This window comes from Hippoglossus stenolepis, chromosome 5, assembly GCF_022539355.2.
Source record: "Hippoglossus stenolepis isolate QCI-W04-F060 chromosome 5, HSTE1.2, whole genome shotgun sequence".
In the NCBI taxonomy this organism is placed as follows: domain Eukaryota; kingdom Metazoa; phylum Chordata; class Actinopteri; order Pleuronectiformes; family Pleuronectidae; genus Hippoglossus; species Hippoglossus stenolepis.
This window is the reverse complement of record NC_061487.1, coordinates 23,970,083-23,992,452: the sequence shown is the minus strand read 5'-3', so window position 1 is coordinate 23,992,452 and position 22,370 is coordinate 23,970,083. Positions and strand designations below refer to the sequence as shown.

The following is a 22,370-nucleotide window of genomic DNA, read 5'->3' as shown; positions in this document are numbered from 1 at the left end:
AAGGACGTTCATGTAGTGTCGAGGACTGTGCCTGAAGTCAGTGATGGTGAAAGTAGTAACATGATGATCTACCAGCAGCAACCAAATTAACAAACTAAACTGCTTCATTCGTTTTCTCCATTTAAACGCAAACAACTACACCCCCGAACTGAAAAACACCCCAAAGTCAGACGCACGCCCGTCCACAAACCAGTCAAGTCGATGCTGATGACGATGACAGGACGTATGTATATCGATTAACAGTCTTTAGTTGCCTAAATTACAACGTGAAACCAAAACAAAATCATATGTTTAGGATGCAACATGACACCAAGCCTGGTCCTTTCAGAAGTGAAAACAACTGGCGTCATCTCAGCAGGGGCTGGAAGTTTAGCCTTTAGTGTGCGTCCCAAAGCTGTGGATGTTTTGCCTCATATCTCGTAGTGTTGTTTGAAGTTTGATGCATTAAAAGTCGTGAACATTAACAAAACGTGCCCCATTAAGAGTGACTGTGATGTGACTTATTATATCTGGGATGCTCTGTAAGTTCTGTCATAATGATGATGTCAGTAAAGGTCAGACCATATGACCAACAGTGGGATTGAACTCAAGAAGAAAAGGAAATTCCTCCTCACAGAAATGAAAGAATTCATTATGTTGGAGCTGATAATGAAAAATCACAGTGATGGTTTTACACCAGCGATTAGGATTAGAAACTATTAGCTTCAATTCTCCGATGGAGCATTTTCATGTAACATCACACAATCCTGGAAATGCACGAACTTTCTCTCTCTCTCTCTCTCTCGTGCACCAGGGTTGAATTTAACAGCTTCCCATGCGCGCGCTCCCGTCACTCGTGCACCGAGTGTAATTTCTATAGAAACCGTAAATCACCTTTAAACGGGGACGGATTAAAGATGCTGGTATAAGGGCTATAAAGCTGTCTGATAGGGGGGGGATAAAAAACGGCACCGATACGTGGGATGCTGATGAATCCTCGAAGCTGCTGCTGCACCTGCCGATCGCTCCAAACTCCGGGGATGAATTCTGATTTTGTCCACAGCAGAAATGAGAGGATGCTGACCCTCCACTTGCAGGAGCCCCCTCCTCATCCTCCTCATCCTCCCCATCCCTCCCTGCCTCTCTCCTCTCCTCCTCCTCCTCCTCCTCCTCCTCCTCCTCCTCCTCCTCCTCCTCCTCATAAATCTATTGGTCGTGGTCTCGGCTCCACTATCCAATGCTCTGCTGATCAGACTGCAGTTGTATTTGGGGGGGAAGTTGGCAGCTGGCGGCTCACGGCGAAAGGCGTTCCTCTCTCTCTCGCTCACCCTCTCTCTCTCTCTCTCTCTCTCTGCCTGTCTGTCCCTGTGTCTCTCTACCCATCTCTCTCTCTCTCTCTCGCTCGCTCTCTCTCTCTCTCTCCGGCGCTTGGACAGTGGAATTATGAGCAGAGCTGACCCAGCCTCTATCACCCTGTCCTGAATCCGCGTACTGTTCCACACCGAGAGACATTAACAACCCGCCATGGAGCTTGGAGTCCGCATCGTCTTGGCTTTCCTCGTCCACCAGGTAAGAAAAGGAGGAAAGGTGCGCGTGTGTGTGAGAGAGAGAGGGATTTGGGGACAACGTGACTGAGATGGAGAGCGACCCCACTCTTTTATTTCTGGGTTATCCGTCTTGTCTCGGTCGGGCTTCACTTGGCAAGTTTGTCCCGAGTCTGCGCCCTGACGCACAGCGCCGCGCCAAACCAAGTTTATCCGCGTTCCGTGGCTCTGCGCGCACCGGCCGCTGCCGAGTTCGTGGCAGGAGGAGCAGGAGGAGCAGGAGTCGGGTCTGACTTCTCCGCAGAGCTCCCTCACTTCTTTTTATTTCAAGGGAAATGCCTTTCACGTGTATTTTATAGAGCCGCCACAGAAGCGAGGGAGAGGGAGCTACGCAGACGATGGATGAAGACAAGCGGGGACGGGAGAGGAGGAAGAGGAGGAAGAGGAGCGCAGGGGGTGTTAATGTTTGTGGCAGATCACATGCTCCGGCTCTTGTCTCCAGTCGCATCTATATTCCGCTCAGCCACCAAGTTGTGCGTCTCTTTGGGCTCGTGTGTGTGTGTGAGGGAGAGAGTGTGAGAAGCAGAGAGGAGAGGAGGGGGAGAGAGAGGGAGAGAGAGGCTGGTGGTGGAGGGTGGGGGGAGGAGAGAAAGAGGGGCAGGGAACTAACTTGGCCGCCGTTATTTGTGTCGTCTCTCTGGGTATTTCACTCAGTCTATTGCTCTCCGCAGACGGGCTCTCCCGGGATATTTAATAAAGCCTTAATTCCCACTGTGATAGAACCGCTCGCCTGTTTGATCTGACTTTAATATGTGCGGAGGGAGAGAGGGAACTTGGAGGAGCTGCTTCTGCCACTCAAGTCTTTAAGCGATGATTTCAATGGAGACGGCGACTGCTCAATTTGTTCTGAATCCCTCTGCAGCCTTTATCCACTTCACCGCTTCCCACCAAGTGACCAGTTCCCCTATTACTGCTGAGGTGCCCTCGAGCAAACGGGGTGAAATCCAGCCACTCTGACCTCTGACCTCCTCATGCGGAACACACACACACATTCATCTCATTACAGGATGAGCGTGAATTAACCAGCGAAGTAATCACGGTGCAGTTTCTCTAACAACAGTGGCACTCGCTGCGAAGCTCGAAGCGGCAGCTAATTTTAAAATAACCTAGCTGAGGCTATTTCTAAACACAGCAACAATGGGAGCGCCCCGGAGCGTGGCAGGCAAACAGCTCATTTGGGAAACTCTTCGGCTGCTGCTTCTCTCTCTCTCTCTCTCTCTCTCTCTCTCTCTCTCTCTCTCTCTCTCTCTCTCTCTCTCTCTCTCTCTCTGTCTCTCTCCCTCTCCTCTGGATGTACAGAGAGGCAGCAGACAGCACAGCTCATTTGGTATTTCTCGTATGACCCGTGTAGGCTCACGGTGCAAATTCTCTGCTCTGTTTTATTCATTTTTAATTGGGATAGGCCATCGGTTCGTTTCCACATCGTGGCTCGATCTTCTGATCTGAAGCCATCGTGATGCAGGCTAATAGAGCCCACAAAGAAATCAGCTAACTCCCCTACTTTATCAATCGTGACCTGGCCCTATTCTCACAGACACACACACACACACACACACACACACCACCCACGTTGCACACTCACATTTTGTGTTACTGCTCTTGTGAGGAGGATTTCTGTTGACTAGTTTCATTCACTATCCTCAGGGACAGAGTAGAAAAATGTTCTCAAGTTTTTTAACTGAGTTTTTTACTGAGTTTTATGTAAGAACGAAAATGTCCAGACGATCTCCAAAGTTTCTCCTGCCAGCCCTAATATCCGGTGAATTTATCAAGGGAGCCCATGTGTGCAGAAGGAAAATGTGTTGATTGTGTTTTCTACTGGAAAGACAACGAGATTCGAGAGCCTTTGGCGATGAGGGCTGACTTGTGGTGGCAACGTGCTGTAAACAAAAGCACGTGATTCCGCCACCGCCAGTACGAATGCTCGGGACATTTTCCTGCTGTTGTAAACACATCTGACCTCTGACAACATCCTGCTGCGTTGTTGTTTATTCAGGGTGCAGGAGACATAAGCAGGAAGTAACATATTAACTCTCGTGACATCTTTGTCGGTGTCTTCTACGTGTGTGCATTTTTTTACGTCTGTCGCGTGTTAGAAGCGTCATCCTGACTTGCCATTGACTTTAGAGGCCAGTTGGAGAAAGTCCGCAGAAACTGTGGAGGCTCTCACTCGGACAATCGCGTTCACAGTAAACACGGAGGATCTGCGTAGTTCAGGGCAGGTCTGAAAGCTGCTCTAGTCACTCAAGCACCAGTTAGATCTATGGGGCTCTGGCCCGAACTTGAGGCTGATTAACAGACTGAGCCAGTTCCTCCGGGAGAAGCTCCATCCTCCGGCTGTCCCACTAGAAGCGGTAGCTCTGAATATTTGACATGAATGAATCCATGAAATGACTCAAGCGAAAACGCTAAAGCAAACCACTGAAAATATAAACTAGATGTTCCAAAGCCACAGAAAATGCTTTCACGAAACTTTAAACCAGCCTCCCCCCTCTGGGAATCAGAGGATCATGTAGTCTCACTGTTACAGTGCAGAGTGAGGTATGGAATGAGGGTCTCTTATTTATAGACGCTCAGGTTGGGAGCCAAGTCTCTCTCCACAGTAAGCACAGTGCACACCTACCTTCCTCCCACCACCTCCTCACCCACATACGGCCAGACACACCACAGGCAGCCCCCTGGCAGTAAATCTCTGTTTTCTAAATGAAACGCTATAAGCAGTCTCTCCGGGTGGAGCGAGGTTTCGGAATCGGCTCAGAACAGCTGGGAGCTGCAGGTGCAAGGATTTTTCTCTCTGTCATTTTTTTTTTCTGATTCTCATTTCTTTCCCCACTTGGATTCCTCCCTCCCTCCTTGTCTCTCTTGTGTGTTTCATTTCTCTCGGTCTGTTTGACGTCCCTCTCACCCTGTGAAACTAGTCTTTTACCTTTATTAATGTGATTCACCAACCCTACCCCCCTCTCACTTTAACGCTCTCTCTGTCTTTCCGGCGGAGCATGACAGTTATACTCACAGTTTAAATTCTGGGCTGGCACCAGGGCGTGTCTGCAGGAAGATTTGCTGTCATGGACGTTTATGGGGGTGCGGTGAACAGCGGACTGTTAAACTTCCTGTTTAAGCCGGCGAGGGAGACAGGTAGCGAGGGAGCGGAAGGGAGGTCACGGTCTCCAGGAACAACGTTCAACGTGTGGCGCCGGAAACGGAGCTGCCGCGGCGTCCTCCTTAGTCACACACAGGGGGCAGACCTTCGTGGTGACGCACAAACACTCACACAGACGGAGATGCCTGACCCAGAGAGACACACTTTATCCTTTTATCCCTTTTCTCCAACTCCCCCGCCCATTGTGCCTCACCATCTAGAAGCAGTTCATTGATCTCCCCCTTATCAAAAAGAGAGGACACGACCATTCCTGGTATGTCAGCGCCATTTATTATTCAGGAGTGCAGCAACAGGTGTGAGGTATGAGTGCACACACGTATACTGAATAGCAAGTCCACGCTGCGTTCAGCAACCACGCTCCTGTAATCTCTGGGTTGAGTCCCTCCTGAACACATGGGTTTATATATATCTCATGTAGTTCCATGTTTTATCCGTCTTTGCAGAGGACAATGAAGGATGCTCAGTCCATGCTCCCCCGTGATTTTCTTTTCACAAACTGTGAGTTGGAGCCGTGTCATGTCCGTCACTGGAATCAATGAATCATCCTCTCAGAGCCGACCCCAGCTAACCTCTTGTTTCTCCCAAGAAGATTTCTGTGTGTGAAGTGTCCTCTCAGACCTTCTGCTGTAACTGAGTGTCGTCTCAATGATGGATTGTTTTGATAATGGGGAATGAGAAGAGCATGATGACACTGTAACGACGAAAACCAGTCATTAAGGCCCGGGTGATTTCCTTCTTTCTGTCTTATCACTTTGGGCTGCATGCGCGATCAGACTTCAAATCCATATCACGATTATTTCAAACTTTTACAACTGATCTTGATGATAACCTGCTCAATTAGTATTCATGCGTTCACAGATGAGGCGTCGCTTCTTCTGCAACAATGAAGTTAAAACACTGCGTTGCGTCATAATCTGCGGAAAGAACTTCTGTCTGCAGGAGTGTGTGAATGTTTGAAGTATTTATACATTAGAAGTAAGAGTTATTGGCAGTAATGGTTGATTATGTTAGTAGGCATGTTGTATATCAAGCAGTCTTGTTGCAATCATAGTCTACAATCAGCCACCACCACGATCATGATCCAATGAACGTAGCGTAAACCTAAAAGTTTGTAAATGCACACATTCAGGAAATTAACCAAATTAAGCGACATGAGCAAGATAAAGTCGGATTCAAAGTGTCGTTTTCATAATATTTTGGGTTAATTGTGCAGTTCTACGATCACTTTCACCCGTCCTCACTCTCTCCTGCTCTCTCCTCCTCATCCCTTCTCTCGCGCCCATAGACCAGCTGGCAGCATAAAGGATTCGAGTTTCACAAAAAACTGCAGAGAAGTTTGCTGCTGTAACAACCTACAGAGACTCACAAATACAAAAAAGAACATGCAGGAGCTGAAGTGAAAGCATCAGCCAACACAATCCAGACTCTGCTGTCTAAATGAACCCTGGTGTTACTGTGGTTCGAACAATCATCTGGCAAATAGGCTTTCCAGTATGGGGGCTTTGTGGTTTCAGTCTCCATTACTTTCTACTTATCTGTGCTGTTTCCTGTATGAAAGCACACAGCCAACCACAGTTTGTGGTGCAGGAGTGCACTTCAGAGCCTTTCAGTTCGGAGTCAGCTGTTATTGACAGTGAACAACGAACTGTTAAAGATTCCTGTAAATTAAATACACATGCACAAGCACACCACACAAAAGTTTCAACCCAAATGGGCACAGAAGAACGTGCATGGACACACACACACACACTTGTACACTTGTGAACTGCACTTTTTTCAGAACTGCTTAAAAAACAACAGTTACACAACAGTTACTGGTCTCCACCTCTCTCTCCCACTCTCCACTGTCACTTAGTGCTTTGCTCATTGTGGGAACTGTTAGGTTTGGTCTCTAAAACATTTCTAGATCCTGACCACAGGCTGCACACAGACGATGTGTCTCCAGATCCATCCACTGACCAGAAATGAAACCGACATATCCCGGAAACGAACGCTCCCTTCACCAAATGATGTCATTTGGGAACAGAGTCTGTGCACTGGCGATCTGGGAACTGAGCCGTGGCATCAAGGTCCCACCGAAAACCTCATCTGTCAATCATGGCCTTGGCCTTACGGCGTTAAGTGCTTTGACGTGATTGACATAAATTGTGATGTAACGATATCTGGATAAAGTTTAATTGAACTGAACTGACATCAACCCGAAACACTGACATCAAGTTTTCTTTTATTTATCCTCATGTTCCCCCTGTGACTGCGGCTGAGCAGCACAGCGCTGTAATGGACTTTAAGGTCAAACGCTATCTTAACTCCACTGTTGGAGGGCGTGACCTTTGAGAGAAAAACACAGTCTTCTTCAATCTTCTCTCCCTCGACGTTGCCACCGCTGCTCTCCTGAGGGAAGGGAGTGGATGAGTGGAGGCCGGCGTGGGAGGATGAGGGATAGAGATAGTGAGAGTAGTAATTAAAGTAAATATGTCCCCTCAGCGCTCCATTAGAATCTGCCTGCATTTGATATAAGTGGCTTAATTATGCAAAACGCCAATGGACGTGGCGTCGTGCAATCGTGAAATTTGCCCAACCTAGAGTCCGAGGAGAGTGGATTAATGGCTTATTTGTGAGTAGTGATGAGTTTTAATGGATTGAGAAGTACAGAAGAGACGCACACACACACACACACACACACACACACACACACACACACACACAAAAGGCCTTAGTAACCATGTGTGAAGGACACGGCAGCATAATGCGATGCTGTCCCTCCAGCTGATCGCGCTTTCATCTCGGTTTGTCCTCCTCTTGTTAGTTCCGTGGTCGGACGAGCACACGAACAAGCACACAGATAAAACGGGTGACAGAGAGACAAAGCGCCACAGAGATACCCAGGTAGAGATAACGGCTGCATCGCCTCCCAACGACAACATTCAAAATCTCAAGTGTGTGTGTGTGTGTGTGTGGAGAGAGAGAGAGAGAGAGAGGGAGGGCGACGTCGTTCACACCCCCTTCTCTCTCCATCTCTCACTTTCTCCATCTCTCCCCCCCTCCTCCTCCTCCTCCTCCTCCTCCTCCACCATCCACTCTGACAAACACCCTCTGTAGCACATTACAGATATTCATGAGCCGTTCACCCACTCTGTTTGTCTGTCTCTTCTCCGCACTCGCAAACATCCAGATACGTCCTCCCCTCTCTTTTCCCGTCTCTCACACACACACACACTCACAAGTCTATGTTTGGCAGGAGTATCTTTTTCTCTTTTCTTTTTTTCTCAGTGGGATTGTGATAACTCCTCTCCATTGCCTCGACGTGTGTGTGTGTGTGTGTGTGTGTGTGTGTGTGTGTGTGTGTGTGTGTGTGTGTGTGTGTGTGTGTGTGTGTGTGTGTGTGTGTGTGTGTGTGTGTGTGTGTGTGTGTGTGTGTGTAGCTGCAGCACAGTGGGAGTATTCATGTAAAAGGGCTGGTACTGCGGGTCCCTATTTCTTGCACACGAGTACTTTTTGCCGCTAACAGTAGCCGGGCGATGATATTATAATGCATTAGGCTTCCAGTGGGCAGCGCTCCATTGTTTGTGCCATTCACACCATTCCTCAGCCACTTAGCAAAGGTCAATGAATAGCTATAGCGTTTCATCACTAACTGCATTGTTAATTTCGAGCCACGGGGTCAAAACTCGGCTGATGGAGATTTCTGCCAGATAAACCTGATTCATTTCTTATGAACATATCGGTAGGTGAGGTGCCCCCCCCGGAGCAGCAGCATCTCTATAGATAGACGGCTCCTGCATCCATGGCCACTGAGCTGCTGTATCGGAAGATGAGAAGTTACACCGAACCAGCTGCTGGATAAATCAGACACACACTCACTTCTTCTTCTCGTCTGCATATTCAGCTTTCTCCCTGCCCTCATATTTACTCGCCCTTATCGAGCTAGATCGAGCATCGGGGAGGACATTTGAAATTGCTAACAGCTACGCACCGTGCTGTAATAAGCACCTCAGGGTGGGAAGACAAACACTCGGTTTCAACCTGACCCAGCCCCAATTAGGCTTTACATACAAATTTAGACTAACACCTAAAAGAGCACTAGTGTGTGTTCTCTCTTTCTCTGAGGTCCTCATCAGGTTTCTTTTCCTTCGGGGGGGGGCAACTTTAGAGCTTAATGAGCTCTATAAATCTCCGAGTGTGTATCTGAGGACTGAAGGTGTGTGATGCATCGCCTGCTCTATGCTTACTTTGCACTATCCCCCATGGATTAGTCCACCTTTGGCACAACAGTGTGGGGTTTTTCTTTGTTCAACACCCAGACAGAAGTGGAAACTCGACTAGCTGCGTCTTTCAAGAGAGTAATATTAGACACACACGACTACACGATGAGGACTTTTTCACACACCACCTCATCTGTTTCACGAATACCGCCCAAAGTGAATTGTTAGACAGTATGGGGCAGAAAATGTATGACCTGAAATGTTAGAAGAAAACCTCTTTAGACTCACACTCACACACACACACAGATTTGTTCAGACATCCCTATTGGTACTAACCAGAACCTTATCCCAAACCTTAAAGCTGAACACTGGCTCATTTAGGTTTAGTGGTCCTGACAAGCTCAGTGTATGTACTGAAAAGTTAATTAAGAGATGTCAAATACACGTTTGAATTTTTAACAAATCTTCCTCATCCCTAACTTTTTAATCGGCTGTAATCTCCCCCTCAATATTTCCGTGTTCACACTCGTATGTGTCACTTTCTCGTTGAATTGGAACTGATTCCGGTGTTAACGTTAGAAAAACCCCATTGAATCCTGTTTGATTGCAGAAGAGTAACGAGTGGAAGACCAGACCGCTCCGTACGCTTTCAGAGCTGATAGCACAACATGTACCACCACCTTGACTTTAACACAGTTCTCTAAAGCTCTGGTGGAAGCCGATCCTCCGATGTGCCTCCTCACTCTCGCAGCATGTGATGCGATTGTTTGAAGACGTCAGACCTACTTTTTACTTATTTTTTTTGTCTCTCTCAACATGACTCTGGGGTTTTTCACTTTACTCCATGTTCAGCAATTGTCTTTGAAGTAATCAAATCCCCCTCTGCTGCTAAACGGAACTGATAGCTGAGAAGGTCTTCTTGACTTTTACAAGAAATCACCCCGGCTTACTCGCTTCATCTCTTTTTTTTTACTTCTTCTTGTGCTTTGCTGCTCTGAGGCGTTATTTTACCCATTTTTCTTCTCACCAGCTCCGGTCCGTTCAATTCTCCTGAATGTATCTCAGGCTTCTTTCTCCTTGTCTATTTTTTTGGTAGGCGATTCACAAAAGACAGCACAATATTAAATTTTACACTTTCTCCCCCTGTCTGTCTGTTTGCCCTTGTGTTCTATAGCTTCCACTTATTTTCCTCGCTGCGCTGTTGTAGGAGAAATCAGGCGGAAAAAATGTTTCACTCAGAAATCAATCTCTCTTGTCTTCCTGCCCTGAGGCACGCAGTACCGCCCCTGCTGCCTAGATGGCGACAAAATTTCAGACATTTTTTTTTTGAGGGGGGTTGTCGAGGATAATTGCCACTCACGTCCACTCCTGTTTAAACCGTGTGAGCATGCGTGTGCAGGTGTGTGTTGCGCCCCGTTCCCTTTCAAGTGTTTTTGCAAAGGTGCTTCGTTGGAGGCAGAGTGACCGTTCAAAACCCCTGAACCCGACTGTCGAGAAACAGACAGGAGTTGAAGGGCTCATTTGAAGCGAGCGCACAAAGCTTTATATTGGTGCCTACGCTGGCAGGTCGCTTCAAGGCAATTAGAGTAGCTCTTCCCACTTATTGCTTTTGATGTCAGCGTGTGTGGGGTGGGGAAATGAGCGGAGAAAGGGCTGCCACTTCAGTTGAATTCCTTTAGACACAATTAATGTCGTCCTCCATTCAGAGGTTTATCTCATATTAGTGCAGGCAGGTCCAAGGCTTTGAGCCTACAAATGAATTAAATGATGGAGCAAAAAATAATTAAGTGGAAAAAAAGGCAAGGAGGATTCGACTGATACTGTTGGATTCCTAACGACGCTGTTCTTGACAATTTTACGTACTCGTTACTACCTCTTTTATGTTTAACAGTTTTTTATTGGTGTTTTTTGGGTAATCAATACAATTATACAATTACACATCACAAATCTAATGGTTATACCCCTACCCACAATAAGACCCACCCACCCCCAGCCAGCCTACCCCATGCAGCAGAAGTACATACATTACGTTACTACCTCTTTTGACCCTGTTTCTTTATTAGTTTGTTTGTGAGCAAGAATACGCAAAAAAATAATTGGGTTGATTACTTGGTGGAAGAGCCCGTTACATTTTGGTGCGGCGCAAGAAAACACCTTCTTTGACTTTTCTTGACATTTTCACCGTTGTCTCACAGAGTAATCAATGGATCTTGATGAACATAATCACGCACAGGGGACTGATGACTATAAGTGGATAAGTGGGCACTTTCCTGCCACTTGATTGGATATAAGAGGACTGTTGGGCCAAAGCAAAGTTATGCCATTCTAGTTTAAGAACAGACAGACCTTAATCATCCTCCCTTTCATGTTCCTTTAATCCAATATCCATGCCAGGGAATGTTACAGAGATGCAATGCTTTAACCTTCCAGCGTGTTTTAGTTTCACATACAGGCAGTGAAGAGGTGTCTCCAAGAGATTCTCATCTACAAGGCTCCTTCTTCCGTTGCTTGGTTGCTGTCGACACAAGGCCTGCTTGAGTGTTAGTCACGAAGAGGCCATCGGCTATTTCTGGAGGAAGTGATACGTTGTTGTGGCTCGAAAGACAGATGTGACGTATTTTTCTTTTCAATAATCCAATTGTTTGTTACAGCTCTGTACTCAAGACCGTCAACCCCCATAACTGAGGTGGAGTCCAAGCTGCCTATTAGCTGCAGATTGGAGGCTTATGTGTTGTTCATTTGCATCCCAGCTCCATCCATCCTCATCTGTGTCTTCTGTTTGTTTAATGCTTTGATTCAAAGGGAGACGCTTCCAAAAAGAACTGAGAGCGCCTCGGTTGAGCTCCTGCTTTTGCGTGATCCATGCATGGATATTTCTTTTTCGCAGTCCTGAAGTAATTAAAACACAGAGTTTAGGGCACAGATGTCGCGATCCATTTAGATAAGTGCTAGGATGGCAATTTGAAAGTCCACTTTAGGGCTTTCGGTGCAGGTGGTTGTGCTGTGATCCCCACGGGAGGGCTGAGGCAGCAGTAATGAACGTAAAGATGAGACTGTAGCTTTTGGCTGAGGCTTGGCGAGGTGAGAGCAGTGATTTCCATAGAGATGTCACGTCCGCCCACTCACACACACACACACACAGGGACTAATTCAAAGTTTGCTGTTGTGTCGTTAAAAAAGGAAGTCGTTTTATTTATTTTTTTTGTCACCTCATGAAAGGATTTCGTGATTCAGAAATTTCACCTCACAACAGAGTTATGCCTCCGCATCACAGAGCTGGCGTCCGTCCCTCTCATTACCAGAGCCTCGCCTCTCTTGTCAGCTACCGGGGAGTTTGCAGCCGCACTTCCTGCCGCAGAGATTCTCCCGAGGAGCGAGCTGACGGGATTTGATTTTCATTAGGATTGCATGTCTTCACTGTCACATCCCCCCCCCCGTACGCTTTACTGGACACAATTTTCCGCTGCGGTGACCCCTATACTGACGGCTTGGTTTTTCACGCCACAGCACAGTCGCACCGGGTGGCCGGTTATCAGTGCATTCACCATTACAGGGCCCCCCTCCGGCTGACCTGCTCAAAGGGGGCTTTTCTCCCTTTCTCACAATCCCACTAGGAGACGTGCACTGCTGCTGCGTCGGGACGGGCCACCGGCAGAATTGCAGGAACTGTAGCCGGCTGTCACAAGTCAAACAGTGTACTGCACAGACCTGAAATGTGCAGGTCACACACTTCCTCCTGCACACACACACACACACAGACACGCACACACACCCACACACACTGTTGACAGACAATTGAAGGCTGAGACAGTACAAGCTCATGTTACTGCTCCCCAGAGGCTTTGGAAGATCAATGGGAGATAATTATTTGTAATGGAGCCAGAGGAGAGAGTGTCCTTTGCAGCCAGAGCTGGAGTATGTGTACACATGGCACCTGGATTATTTGACCAAGATTTTCTTTTTCTGTGGGATTTGATTAACCGCAAACGGGTGGTCGGGTTTTACCACTTCTCTTCTTCTGTTTTGAAACCTCAGCAGTTTTATCAGAGCCACAGTGTCGTAGTGTATTTTTGATTATCCAGGACAAGAACGTGCACCTTGATTACAGGTGCAGCAGAGGACACGGTCTTAAATTAACATGGCTCCAGCCTGTGATTTATTATATTCTGCTTTGGCCTGGTCTGGCTCACTTACACTCAGACACCTGCAGTATTCAGTTCACAAACACACAAAAGAAATGTGCAGACTAGAGGCCGACCGATGTATTAGTCGGCCGATATGAGATGGTACAAAGGCTATGTGGCAATGTGACTACTTTTATTTTACCCAACAAACGACACAGAAATATGGACTTTTTTTTGTATTGTCTTGGATTTGCATTATCTTTTTATTTAAAGTTATTTATAATAATGGTTTATGCATGTTTATGGTTAAACAGTTAAATATCAAGCCTCAATTATTTAAGGTTTGATGAAGACATCTAAGAAATCATTCCATTATTTATTTTTTATAGAAGTATTTTGCTCTAGTGAGCACACACTGAAAAAAAAGCAGTATCATTATGGGAACCTATTATCTGCATTATAGGTACTAAAAAACAAAACAACTCCACATAACATAATCATTATATTAATATTAATGTTAATGGATAAATTAAGGTTAGTATGGAGGGAACTGACTCAATGATTGACTACATTCATTTATTTACTCATTAATTTATTTTTTTTCCGCTGTTTTTAGTTATTGATGAAACTAAACTTGTATTTGGATTGTGTTTGAATTGATTTCAATATGTCTGTTTCTTCCCTTGGTTAATTGTGTGTGTATGTGTGTGTGTGTTTGTTTGCTCACTCGTGCACACTCGTGCTGCTCTTGAACTTGAGCAACGCTCTGAGACAAAGGAGTCGGCAGCGGAAATGCTCCGATAATTCCTTGTTGATAATAGAACCACAGCCTTTACCACTAATGTCGACTTTTATTCCAAACATTCACAAACCAAAACACTTTGGAACGCTAATGCACATGTCAAGTGTTTGACTCCACGCGGTTCTTCTTGATAACTCTCAACATCAGAGGCGCAGACAATTTATTCTCTTTCGCAGTCTGAATGTGAAGAGGCTCCAGCACTTAACTTTGTTTTTGTAGTGGGTGGGTGGAAGCTGCTTCTGCGGTTCTGTGCCCCAGTTGGCAAGTGACTTGACATCGTCAAGAGGCGGTGGGTGAGCAGACATTAGAATAATGTTGCCAGGATGAGACAGCACGGGATGTACAGACTTTGAGTTTTCATGCAGTTTTGAATTTATGATATGGTTTTTTATTTCTTTGAAATCAACATCAGTGAAAGTGAAGAAGACTTGTGGCGTCATGTTTAATATTTAATATGTTTAGATCGTCATCACTTGGGATTTGAATGTGTAAATATTGAGAATGGACACTTCAGTGGCCAGGTTATACTAAAGATAACGTTTGACAAGTCAAGTCAAGTCAAGTCGGACTTTGGATTAGTGGGAAAGAGAATCGAACGTTAGCATCAATTGACACGAGAGGAAAACACAGTAAAAGACATAGAAGTTACAAGGTAAAAAGTAAAAAGTAAATAAATATAATAAAATGAAAGACTTTAACATAATCATGAGGCTAGCCTGTGTTACCAACACATCAAGACAATGTTTAATTAACAAAAAGATTCAATGCATAATCTTAAATAAAGACTCAATATGGAACACACTTGCTGAGCTGGGTAAATTGTGTTCTCAGACAGATTGTGAATTATATTTGAATAATAACAATAACAAGCGCGATCAGGCGATTAGGGTTTTTCTTAGTTTATTGTGGCTGGGCCGTAAAACAATATCACCAATGATCGTAATATTATTTTCATCAATAGAAATAAAACAAAGGCTGGTGGTGACAATCCGCCCGGACTGAACTCTCACTTCCTGTTTTATTTTGTGTTACCCTCACTCTGTTCATGGACTCCAGCTTCACTTCCTCCCATTGTTTCAACAATCACTCTCTCAGTATAAAAACACCTGCTCACACACACACACACAGACACACACACACACACACACACACACACACACACACACACAACACACACACACACACACACACACACACACACACACACACAGACACACAGACAGACACACAGACAGACTTACTTCCCTGTCAGATCATCTCTGTTCTTCATGTGGAGCTTTACCAGCGTTCCTGCCCCGTGTGGCCTCCCACGTATGACCACCGACCTGTTTTTGTTTCTGACATGGCCCTGCAGCTTTACCTGCCTTGGAATTTGTTATTTCACGCCTGTGGATTCCCTGAAACTATATTACCTCCCTGGCTGCCTTCCTGTGCATGACCTCTGCCTGCTGATTTGAGCTTTACATGATTCCTGCATGTGAGTCTCCGTTCTTTTGTCCAGTCATCATATTGATATATTGCTTGTGCACTGTGCCAATACACTAAGAGCTGTAACACATAATGGATCTACGTCAAATTTGTCAAATGTTTTGCTGTGTAAGTGTTTTTCACTTACACAGAGAAGAACCTTCTCATAGAGAAGAACCATACAACCTTCACTCAGGTCTAAACATCAGTCTTTAAACCTGAAATCAAAATCGGACATTTAATGTGCTGATTATCAATTATTGACTAACTCCAGATTTTTGGCCGTATTGCCCAGCCCTACATTTCATCAACTTCCAATCCCAATGCAAACACTTCTCCCACTCCTCAGTGTAACTAAGCTGCTGCACTTAAGAATCCTGGAGCTACCACTGCTTTTAACAGATGGTCCAAAGTAGTGTTGTTGGTCAGAAAAGATAATTCTGCTTCGGTTCGATACCCAACTTCCTGCAGATAAGTAGAAGTAAAACACTCTATTTCCCAAGCTGCTGCCAACGTTTACCGTAAGTTCCACTCGTTCCCCAGAGACACACATGTGGCCGGACATTGATACCTCGACCGTGACTCGACAATCAGCAGTTGAACTCACTGTTATACTACAACTGAGCTTTGGGTCCGATTTGTGTCTGAGTGTGTTCATCTGAATCCACCACCATTTTAATTGCCCCCACAGAGCCACAGGATTGGGTATCACCGTCATTCGGGTCATACATGACATACATTTGATGTACATGGTAACCGACGCATGGACCTGCTCTCACTTGTTCTCATCCAACGCTACCAACCCGAGGACGCATACATGTTCTCTCGCATGCCTTCACACGTCAGGCTTCCTGTAACAGACTCTCACATACACATGCTGGCTTCTGTACTGGTGCTAATGAGCGTCTCTGGACAGAAGCTGGAAGTCTGGGCTGTTCTCCTGCTCCAGTCAGGGAACTGACAGCTGGAGCAAACCCTGGTCCAGCTGCACAGGTTCTGGATACGGACGCACACATTTTTTACACACTGGGACCACCGTGCTCTACACACTTAATCTTTGTATGATATATAATATCATTATGTGTGTTAAGTCTCTGGTGGGTTTCAGGAACTCATTTTGCACCACAGGAAACAGGGGGATTTTGGTTTAAGCTTGTTAAGCTTGCGTCGGCAACAGCCAGTGGACGGAGGAGTTGTAATTTTGGTTTGTCCTTCTGAACGTTCGTCTGTCTTTCCCATTCTTGTGAACACAATATCTCAAGAACGCCTCGAGAGAATTTCTTCAAATTTAGTACAAATGTTCACTTTCAAAGAACTTCAAGGATGACTTGATTAGAATTTAGAGTTCAAATGTCACGGGGACCTAACAAAACCTCTTTTAGTCTCGAACTCTTTATTTTTTAGAACTCTTGCACAGAATCCTTGTCACAAATATTCGATATTTGATTAACAGATTAGATTTGAGTCAAAGTTAAAGGTCACAGTGATGAAAGAGCTCTTTCAGGAATTTCTTTGCAGTTCTCGACTGGACTCAAAGATGAATTGAGTAGATTTCAGTGGTCGAAGGTAAACAATGACAGTGACCTCGTGTGGGTCTGGAAATAAAATAGACCGACCTGCTCCGGTTGGCGGAGGCGTTTCACCGCAGGGCTGTAATTGTGGTTGTTTCTGTAATTTTGAAAGTCTGCTGGAGTTTTCATGCAAAGTCTAGAATGTCTCTCTACAGTTAAACTCTACAGAGTTGGACTTTTTCAACCTGGTGTGAAAGAAAATCTTTGTTTCAGTCTGTTGACTTCATCCCTGATGCCCCATCTTCGTCTTATAAAAACAGAAGCCCCCCCCAGGCATCTCAGCCTTTTCCTTTTTTCCATCTCGATCATCTGTTCATCTCTTCACGTCTGTTTTTTTGGTTCTCATTCTCTGCATCTTTCCGTCTCCGACTCAGCACAACAAGTGAAATGTCCTTCTGTCGCTGTTGCTTCCCTGTGCAGAAGATCACAAACCTTTTTAAGAAGTAACACCATGCAGCTGCCCTGCATTCACCGGCCAGAATTACCAGTCTGTCCAGCACCTCTCCTTCAGCCTCAATGTGGTTAAAGATGCAGAGTGGGAAAGAGGAACGAAGAGGGAGAAAGGGACAAAGAGAGAGTGGAGAGGTAATGATGGTACAGTGGTGAGAGAGGCGATGCAGGTGGCGAGTGGACGAAGACTAAAAGAAGGCGAGCAGGAAGGGAAAGAGAAGAATTAGGGAAGATGGAGGCTCTGGCAGCGCTGACGTGTGGACGGTGGGTGGACAGGGTCGCTGAGTTGTGGCTCTGAAATGGGTCCTGACAGAGTCATTTCTCACGTGGAGATTTACCAGGGGTTCTTCAAATGGTGGGAGGACGAGAGCGAACGACCCTTTCCACTTGTCATGAATATTTATTAAGTAAGAGCATTCACAGGCTGCTGCGTGGAATGACAAACTGCGCTCTCCAAAGCAAGTACCTATATTCTTTTCCTATCTATTTCCTCACCCCTCTCCACCTCCACCTGGCTCTCACCTAACACATCGTCCTGTTTTCTGCTGCTTGTTAAATGCGTTAGGAGCGGTTGCATGTAAATATATACATGAGAAACAAAACTAGTTTCAAATCCATAACGTCCAATTACTTTTTAAAGTTTTTTGTTGTAAATCGGCCTTTGTAAACATGTAAAATAATTCATTCCCCCCCCACACACAGTGACAACCAGCTGCGTGCTATCCAGGACTTCCAAGCATGTACCCACTATGGAAGGAGTGCCATATCCCGTAATAGACTGCCCTTGTTTACCAAATCCGATTTATCGACCGTGTCCCTATATGGCCGAATAGAGTCAAAATCTCTTGTACACAAGTCTGGAGTTTAGTGTACAAATGTGCCTCTGTTCCTCCATCGTCCTCCCGGTCTCAGTTGCACTCTAGTTAAATCCGCCGTTTTCTCTAAACACCAGTTTTTACGATCACATCACCAGCCACGGATGCAGAGATTTGGAGAGTGATTTGGACTCAGGCTGGATCATCTGTTCGTTCTCAGGCATTAGCCAGGGCCGCTCCATGTTGGCCCCGGACGCGGCACCAGAGCAGACGTGTTGCAGGCAGAGCTTCCAGCGAGAAACTGAAAAAAGAAAAATCAATTCAGCTCATTATTTTGATGCTTTCACTGGCTCGTCGTTTTATCGTGTAATTTTTTTTACATTCATCGGTGGCGGCCGTGTCTCCATTTATCTTTTTAACCGTGATGTATTTGGTATATGGGGACCAATAAAAGCCATTAATGTGCAGCTGAGATGTAAAAAGAAAGATATTTTGGCCAAGGAAGCACTTGGAAGATAATATGTCTGTCAAATGTAATAGCATCAGCTGTAATATTTCATTTATTAACACATCTAAAAGGTTGTTCATTGTAAGCTGGTTGTGATCAGTTCTTTTAAAGACGTTACAGTGTTCATGGAGCGAATCGTTCGTTCCCGTTGCATTTCCCTCCCAGGAGTTTCCATGACTTCTCCACAAGAAATGGGGAAAATGTAAATTTTCCTTTAAAGCGAGTGGTAAACAGAGGTGACAAGGACAAGTTTTGAATAACCATAAAGCAGACGGGGGGATAAATAACCAATAAAGTGCGGTCTTGTTTTCCATTATTTAATTTTCACCATGTTGCTTTACAGGGAGAGTAAATTAGGAAGGATATGAAAACTGACAAACAATAAACAGGCGTGTGTGGGTTGCTGTTTTTCCTTGTGGTCACGTTTGTGCTACTGTGGTGAGTGGTGAGCGCGGATAGAAAATGGTTGGAGGCAATCTTTTTTTATCCTGCTGGATCTCTCTGGGTGGAGAGATTGGGCTTTGTAGTTCTGATTGGAGGGAATTAAGGCCTGTCTTTGGTAGCTGGCGAGAAAACAGAAGCAGGCAACTGGGAAACAGGTTGAGCCTGTTAACGCTGTGTGTGTGTGTGTGTGTGTGTGTGTGTGTGTGTGTGTGTGTGTGTGTGTGTGTGTGTGTGTGTGTGTGTGTGTGTGTGTCGTAAGCGAAGGAAAAGAGCGAGATTAACTCACACATCGCACATCATTCAGCAGCTCCTCCGGCTCCCTTTTCTTCTCACCTTGGTTCTATCTGCACACAGATGTCTAAGACCCTGCTCAGACCTGGTATTAAAATCCTTCACGGGCGATCAGGTCACAGGTTGATAGCTCTGTGTACAGGTGTGACTGCACCGTTACGTTGTTAAGCCCGTATTCAAGGTTGGTCTATTCTTTTGCCAGCATGTTCGCCAATGTCTCCTATAGGCTACATGGCAGGTCGGTCCACTCAACTGACTTCCTGTCCGCAAGAGGGAGTACCATCCTCTCGAATCATGTTCAGCTTGCTTTGTCCATGATGATATATGACAAGTTGCAACCAAACATTTATTTGTGCCATTTTGGCCAGCGCCATTTTGTTTATTTGGAACCACAAGTAGCCATAAATGGAGCGACGCCTGCGAGCTAGTTCAGGCAGCCAACTCGAGCTGAAGAGTTCATTTTATTTATCTTAGACTTCTATAGAAAGGGACTTCAGTTGGCAACCAAGAGTCGCCCTCTGTTGGTCATTTGAGAGAACACAGGTTTCAGGGACTCTACTTTCCGGACCTGGAGTCTGGATCCATTTTATATAGATTTATTCTCCTCTTTGGAGATTGCCGCCTCCTGTAGGTGAAGAAGAACCCTTGGTTGATGATCAGATAATAACGAGCCCAGTTGAAAAGGGAGGCGGTAACATTGACTGCAGAGCTGCTTCTTGGATTTCTTTCTTCTCGGAGGGATTTCAACTTTCACTCTGCCGACATACAACCTGCCAAATCCAACGAAACCCTAATTTCTTGTGAATGAGTCATGGGATTTCAATATGAGTCGGGAAGAGAGAAAAGGTGGAGAAGGGGGAGATGAGGAGGGACACTTCTCTTTATTTATTTATCTTTTGATCCGGTTCTGTTATGTAACTTTTTGTTAAAGTTACAGGATCTATTGATAGTCGCCTACAGCCAGTCCCTTGATATTGCTCCTCCTGCTCCGAGTTTTATCACAACAACCGGGGCTGTCTGATAGCAGGTCACATCACTGGGAATAACAAATCACGCTTGTTTTACAGCAGCATCCACACGACTGAGGCAGATAAAGGAAGAGCGAGGGGAAGGAGGGGAAGGGGGTTGATGGAGGATTCAGAGGGTTGGAAATAATGGGTTGCAGTTGGGACTGGTGCAGAAAACCAGAACAAAGCTTCGGTTTGGTGTGCAAGTGTCTTCATTCCCTTGTTTGTATGTCAGTGTGTTGCAGCAGGGAGCTCTAAATGACTGAGGGATCAGTGTCTTGTCTCGGCAATCCACACTTTGTCGGCTTTTTGTGCGAAAAAACACATTTTGATTTGTGTCGCGCTGCTGTATATTCCTTACGCTGAGCGGCTAGACTTCGTCTGGTGGCTTTTTCCTCAGACTGGAGAATGAAGCGGCTGCTGGTGGAGAGTGAAATCCAGCTTGTGAACACTCAGAGCGACTAACAGGAAGGGAGAGCGAGACAAGCCTGAGGCACAGAGGGTCCCAGGAGCGATGATGCACAGGCATCTCAGTGTGTGTGTGTGTGTGTGTGTGTGTGTGTGTGTCTCTTTGTGTGAGTGTGTCTGTGTGTGTGTGTGTGTGTGTGTGGTCCTTGTGTCTTTTATATGCATGTGTGTTTGTGTTGTCCCCTTGAGGCTGGCAACAGAGGGATGATGGAAGTGCTACTGATCATCAGCCTCCAGGCCCACCACTTGAGACTGGCTCTCAACTTATGGAAATCACACTCACACTCACACACACACACACACACACACACACACACACACACACACACACACACACAGAGACACACGCGCGTTCACATATGGGCTCTCGGAGGGATGATCTGATTTTAGGTACACAAGCAGAATGTAGAGGAATAACAGGTGGCAGAGAGAGAGAGCGAGAGAGAGAGAGCGAGAGAGAGAGAGAAATAGAAAGAGAGAGAGAGAGAAATAGAGTGAGAGTGAGAGAGCTCCCAATGGCTACGTGTGATGTTCCTGTATCTCTCCAGGGTTTCTTTTTCCGTCTTTGTCTCCTCCTCTGAAAAGGTCAAGTGAGGTGAGGAAAGTGTGGGTGACGGAGAAAGAACAAACGAAAGGAGGAGCAGAGAGTGATGGGGGTGAGCGGGGGGTGGTGATGAAGATGAGATGATTAAAAGCTCATAAAATGGGTTGGCACGAAAAGAAAGAGACACGTTAAATAATGTGTGAAACTTAAGGCGGCTGCAGAGTTACACTGGCAGACTGTGAGAGACGAGGAAGGAGGAGATGAGATGGATGCTGTCAGGAAATCACAAGGAGTACGGAGAGATGAAAGGCAGAGGAAGGGGGGGGGGTGGCGAGGAGAATAGTCAATATATGAAAGAGAATATGTGAAATTGTTTTAAGGTACACAACTCATTGAATGTTCCATATTATATTCCCTACCGGCGATTTAGAAAACGCACAATGAAATAATCAATGCTCACACATGCAGGGAAGGTAATGAGAGCATTGTAATGATAGAAAGCCTGTAATGAAGTAAAGAGCCAACAACAGCTGCTGATCAGATTAAAGGAGAATTAAACCAAAATGACTGCACTGCCTCAGAGATGATGACAGCTGAGCACAAAATGATGACAAGTAACTCTTACTTTCGTCTTTTAGCTGATCTCCACACTCGTTTTTTATTTTTCTCCGCCCCACTTTCCCTGCCACCCCTCTGTTATAATTATTATTTCCCCCCGTGTGGGTCCACAGGGGCCAGCGAGCGGTTCCTTCCTCCGCAGGGGTCTTCGGAGACGACAACACCGCACGGTGCTGTCAAAGTTTTCCCGAGCACACACAGGAAGGCGGAGAGTTACAGCGCGGATGAAATAAAACCTCTCTACCCAGGAGAGATTTGAAAACCTCTCATCATCCCACCTCTGCTCCAGTGCAGCTCACATTCATTACCCCTGTTC

At 45.8% G+C, this 22,370-nt stretch overlaps 1 protein-coding gene across 1 annotated transcript in view; it reads left to right on the top strand.

Moving 5' to 3' along the window:
- Window positions 1-1,202: 1,202 nt before the first annotated feature.
- Window positions 1,203-22,370, top strand: part of cdh13 (cadherin 13, H-cadherin (heart)) — a 283,404-nt gene continuing 262,236 nt past the window's right edge. The window contains exon 1 of the mRNA XM_035155785.2: window positions 1,203-1,548. Coding sequence (XP_035011676.1) covers window positions 1,504-1,548 — 45 coding nt within the window. The 5' untranslated portion in view covers window positions 1,203-1,503. The remainder of the gene's footprint in view (window positions 1,549-22,370) is intronic.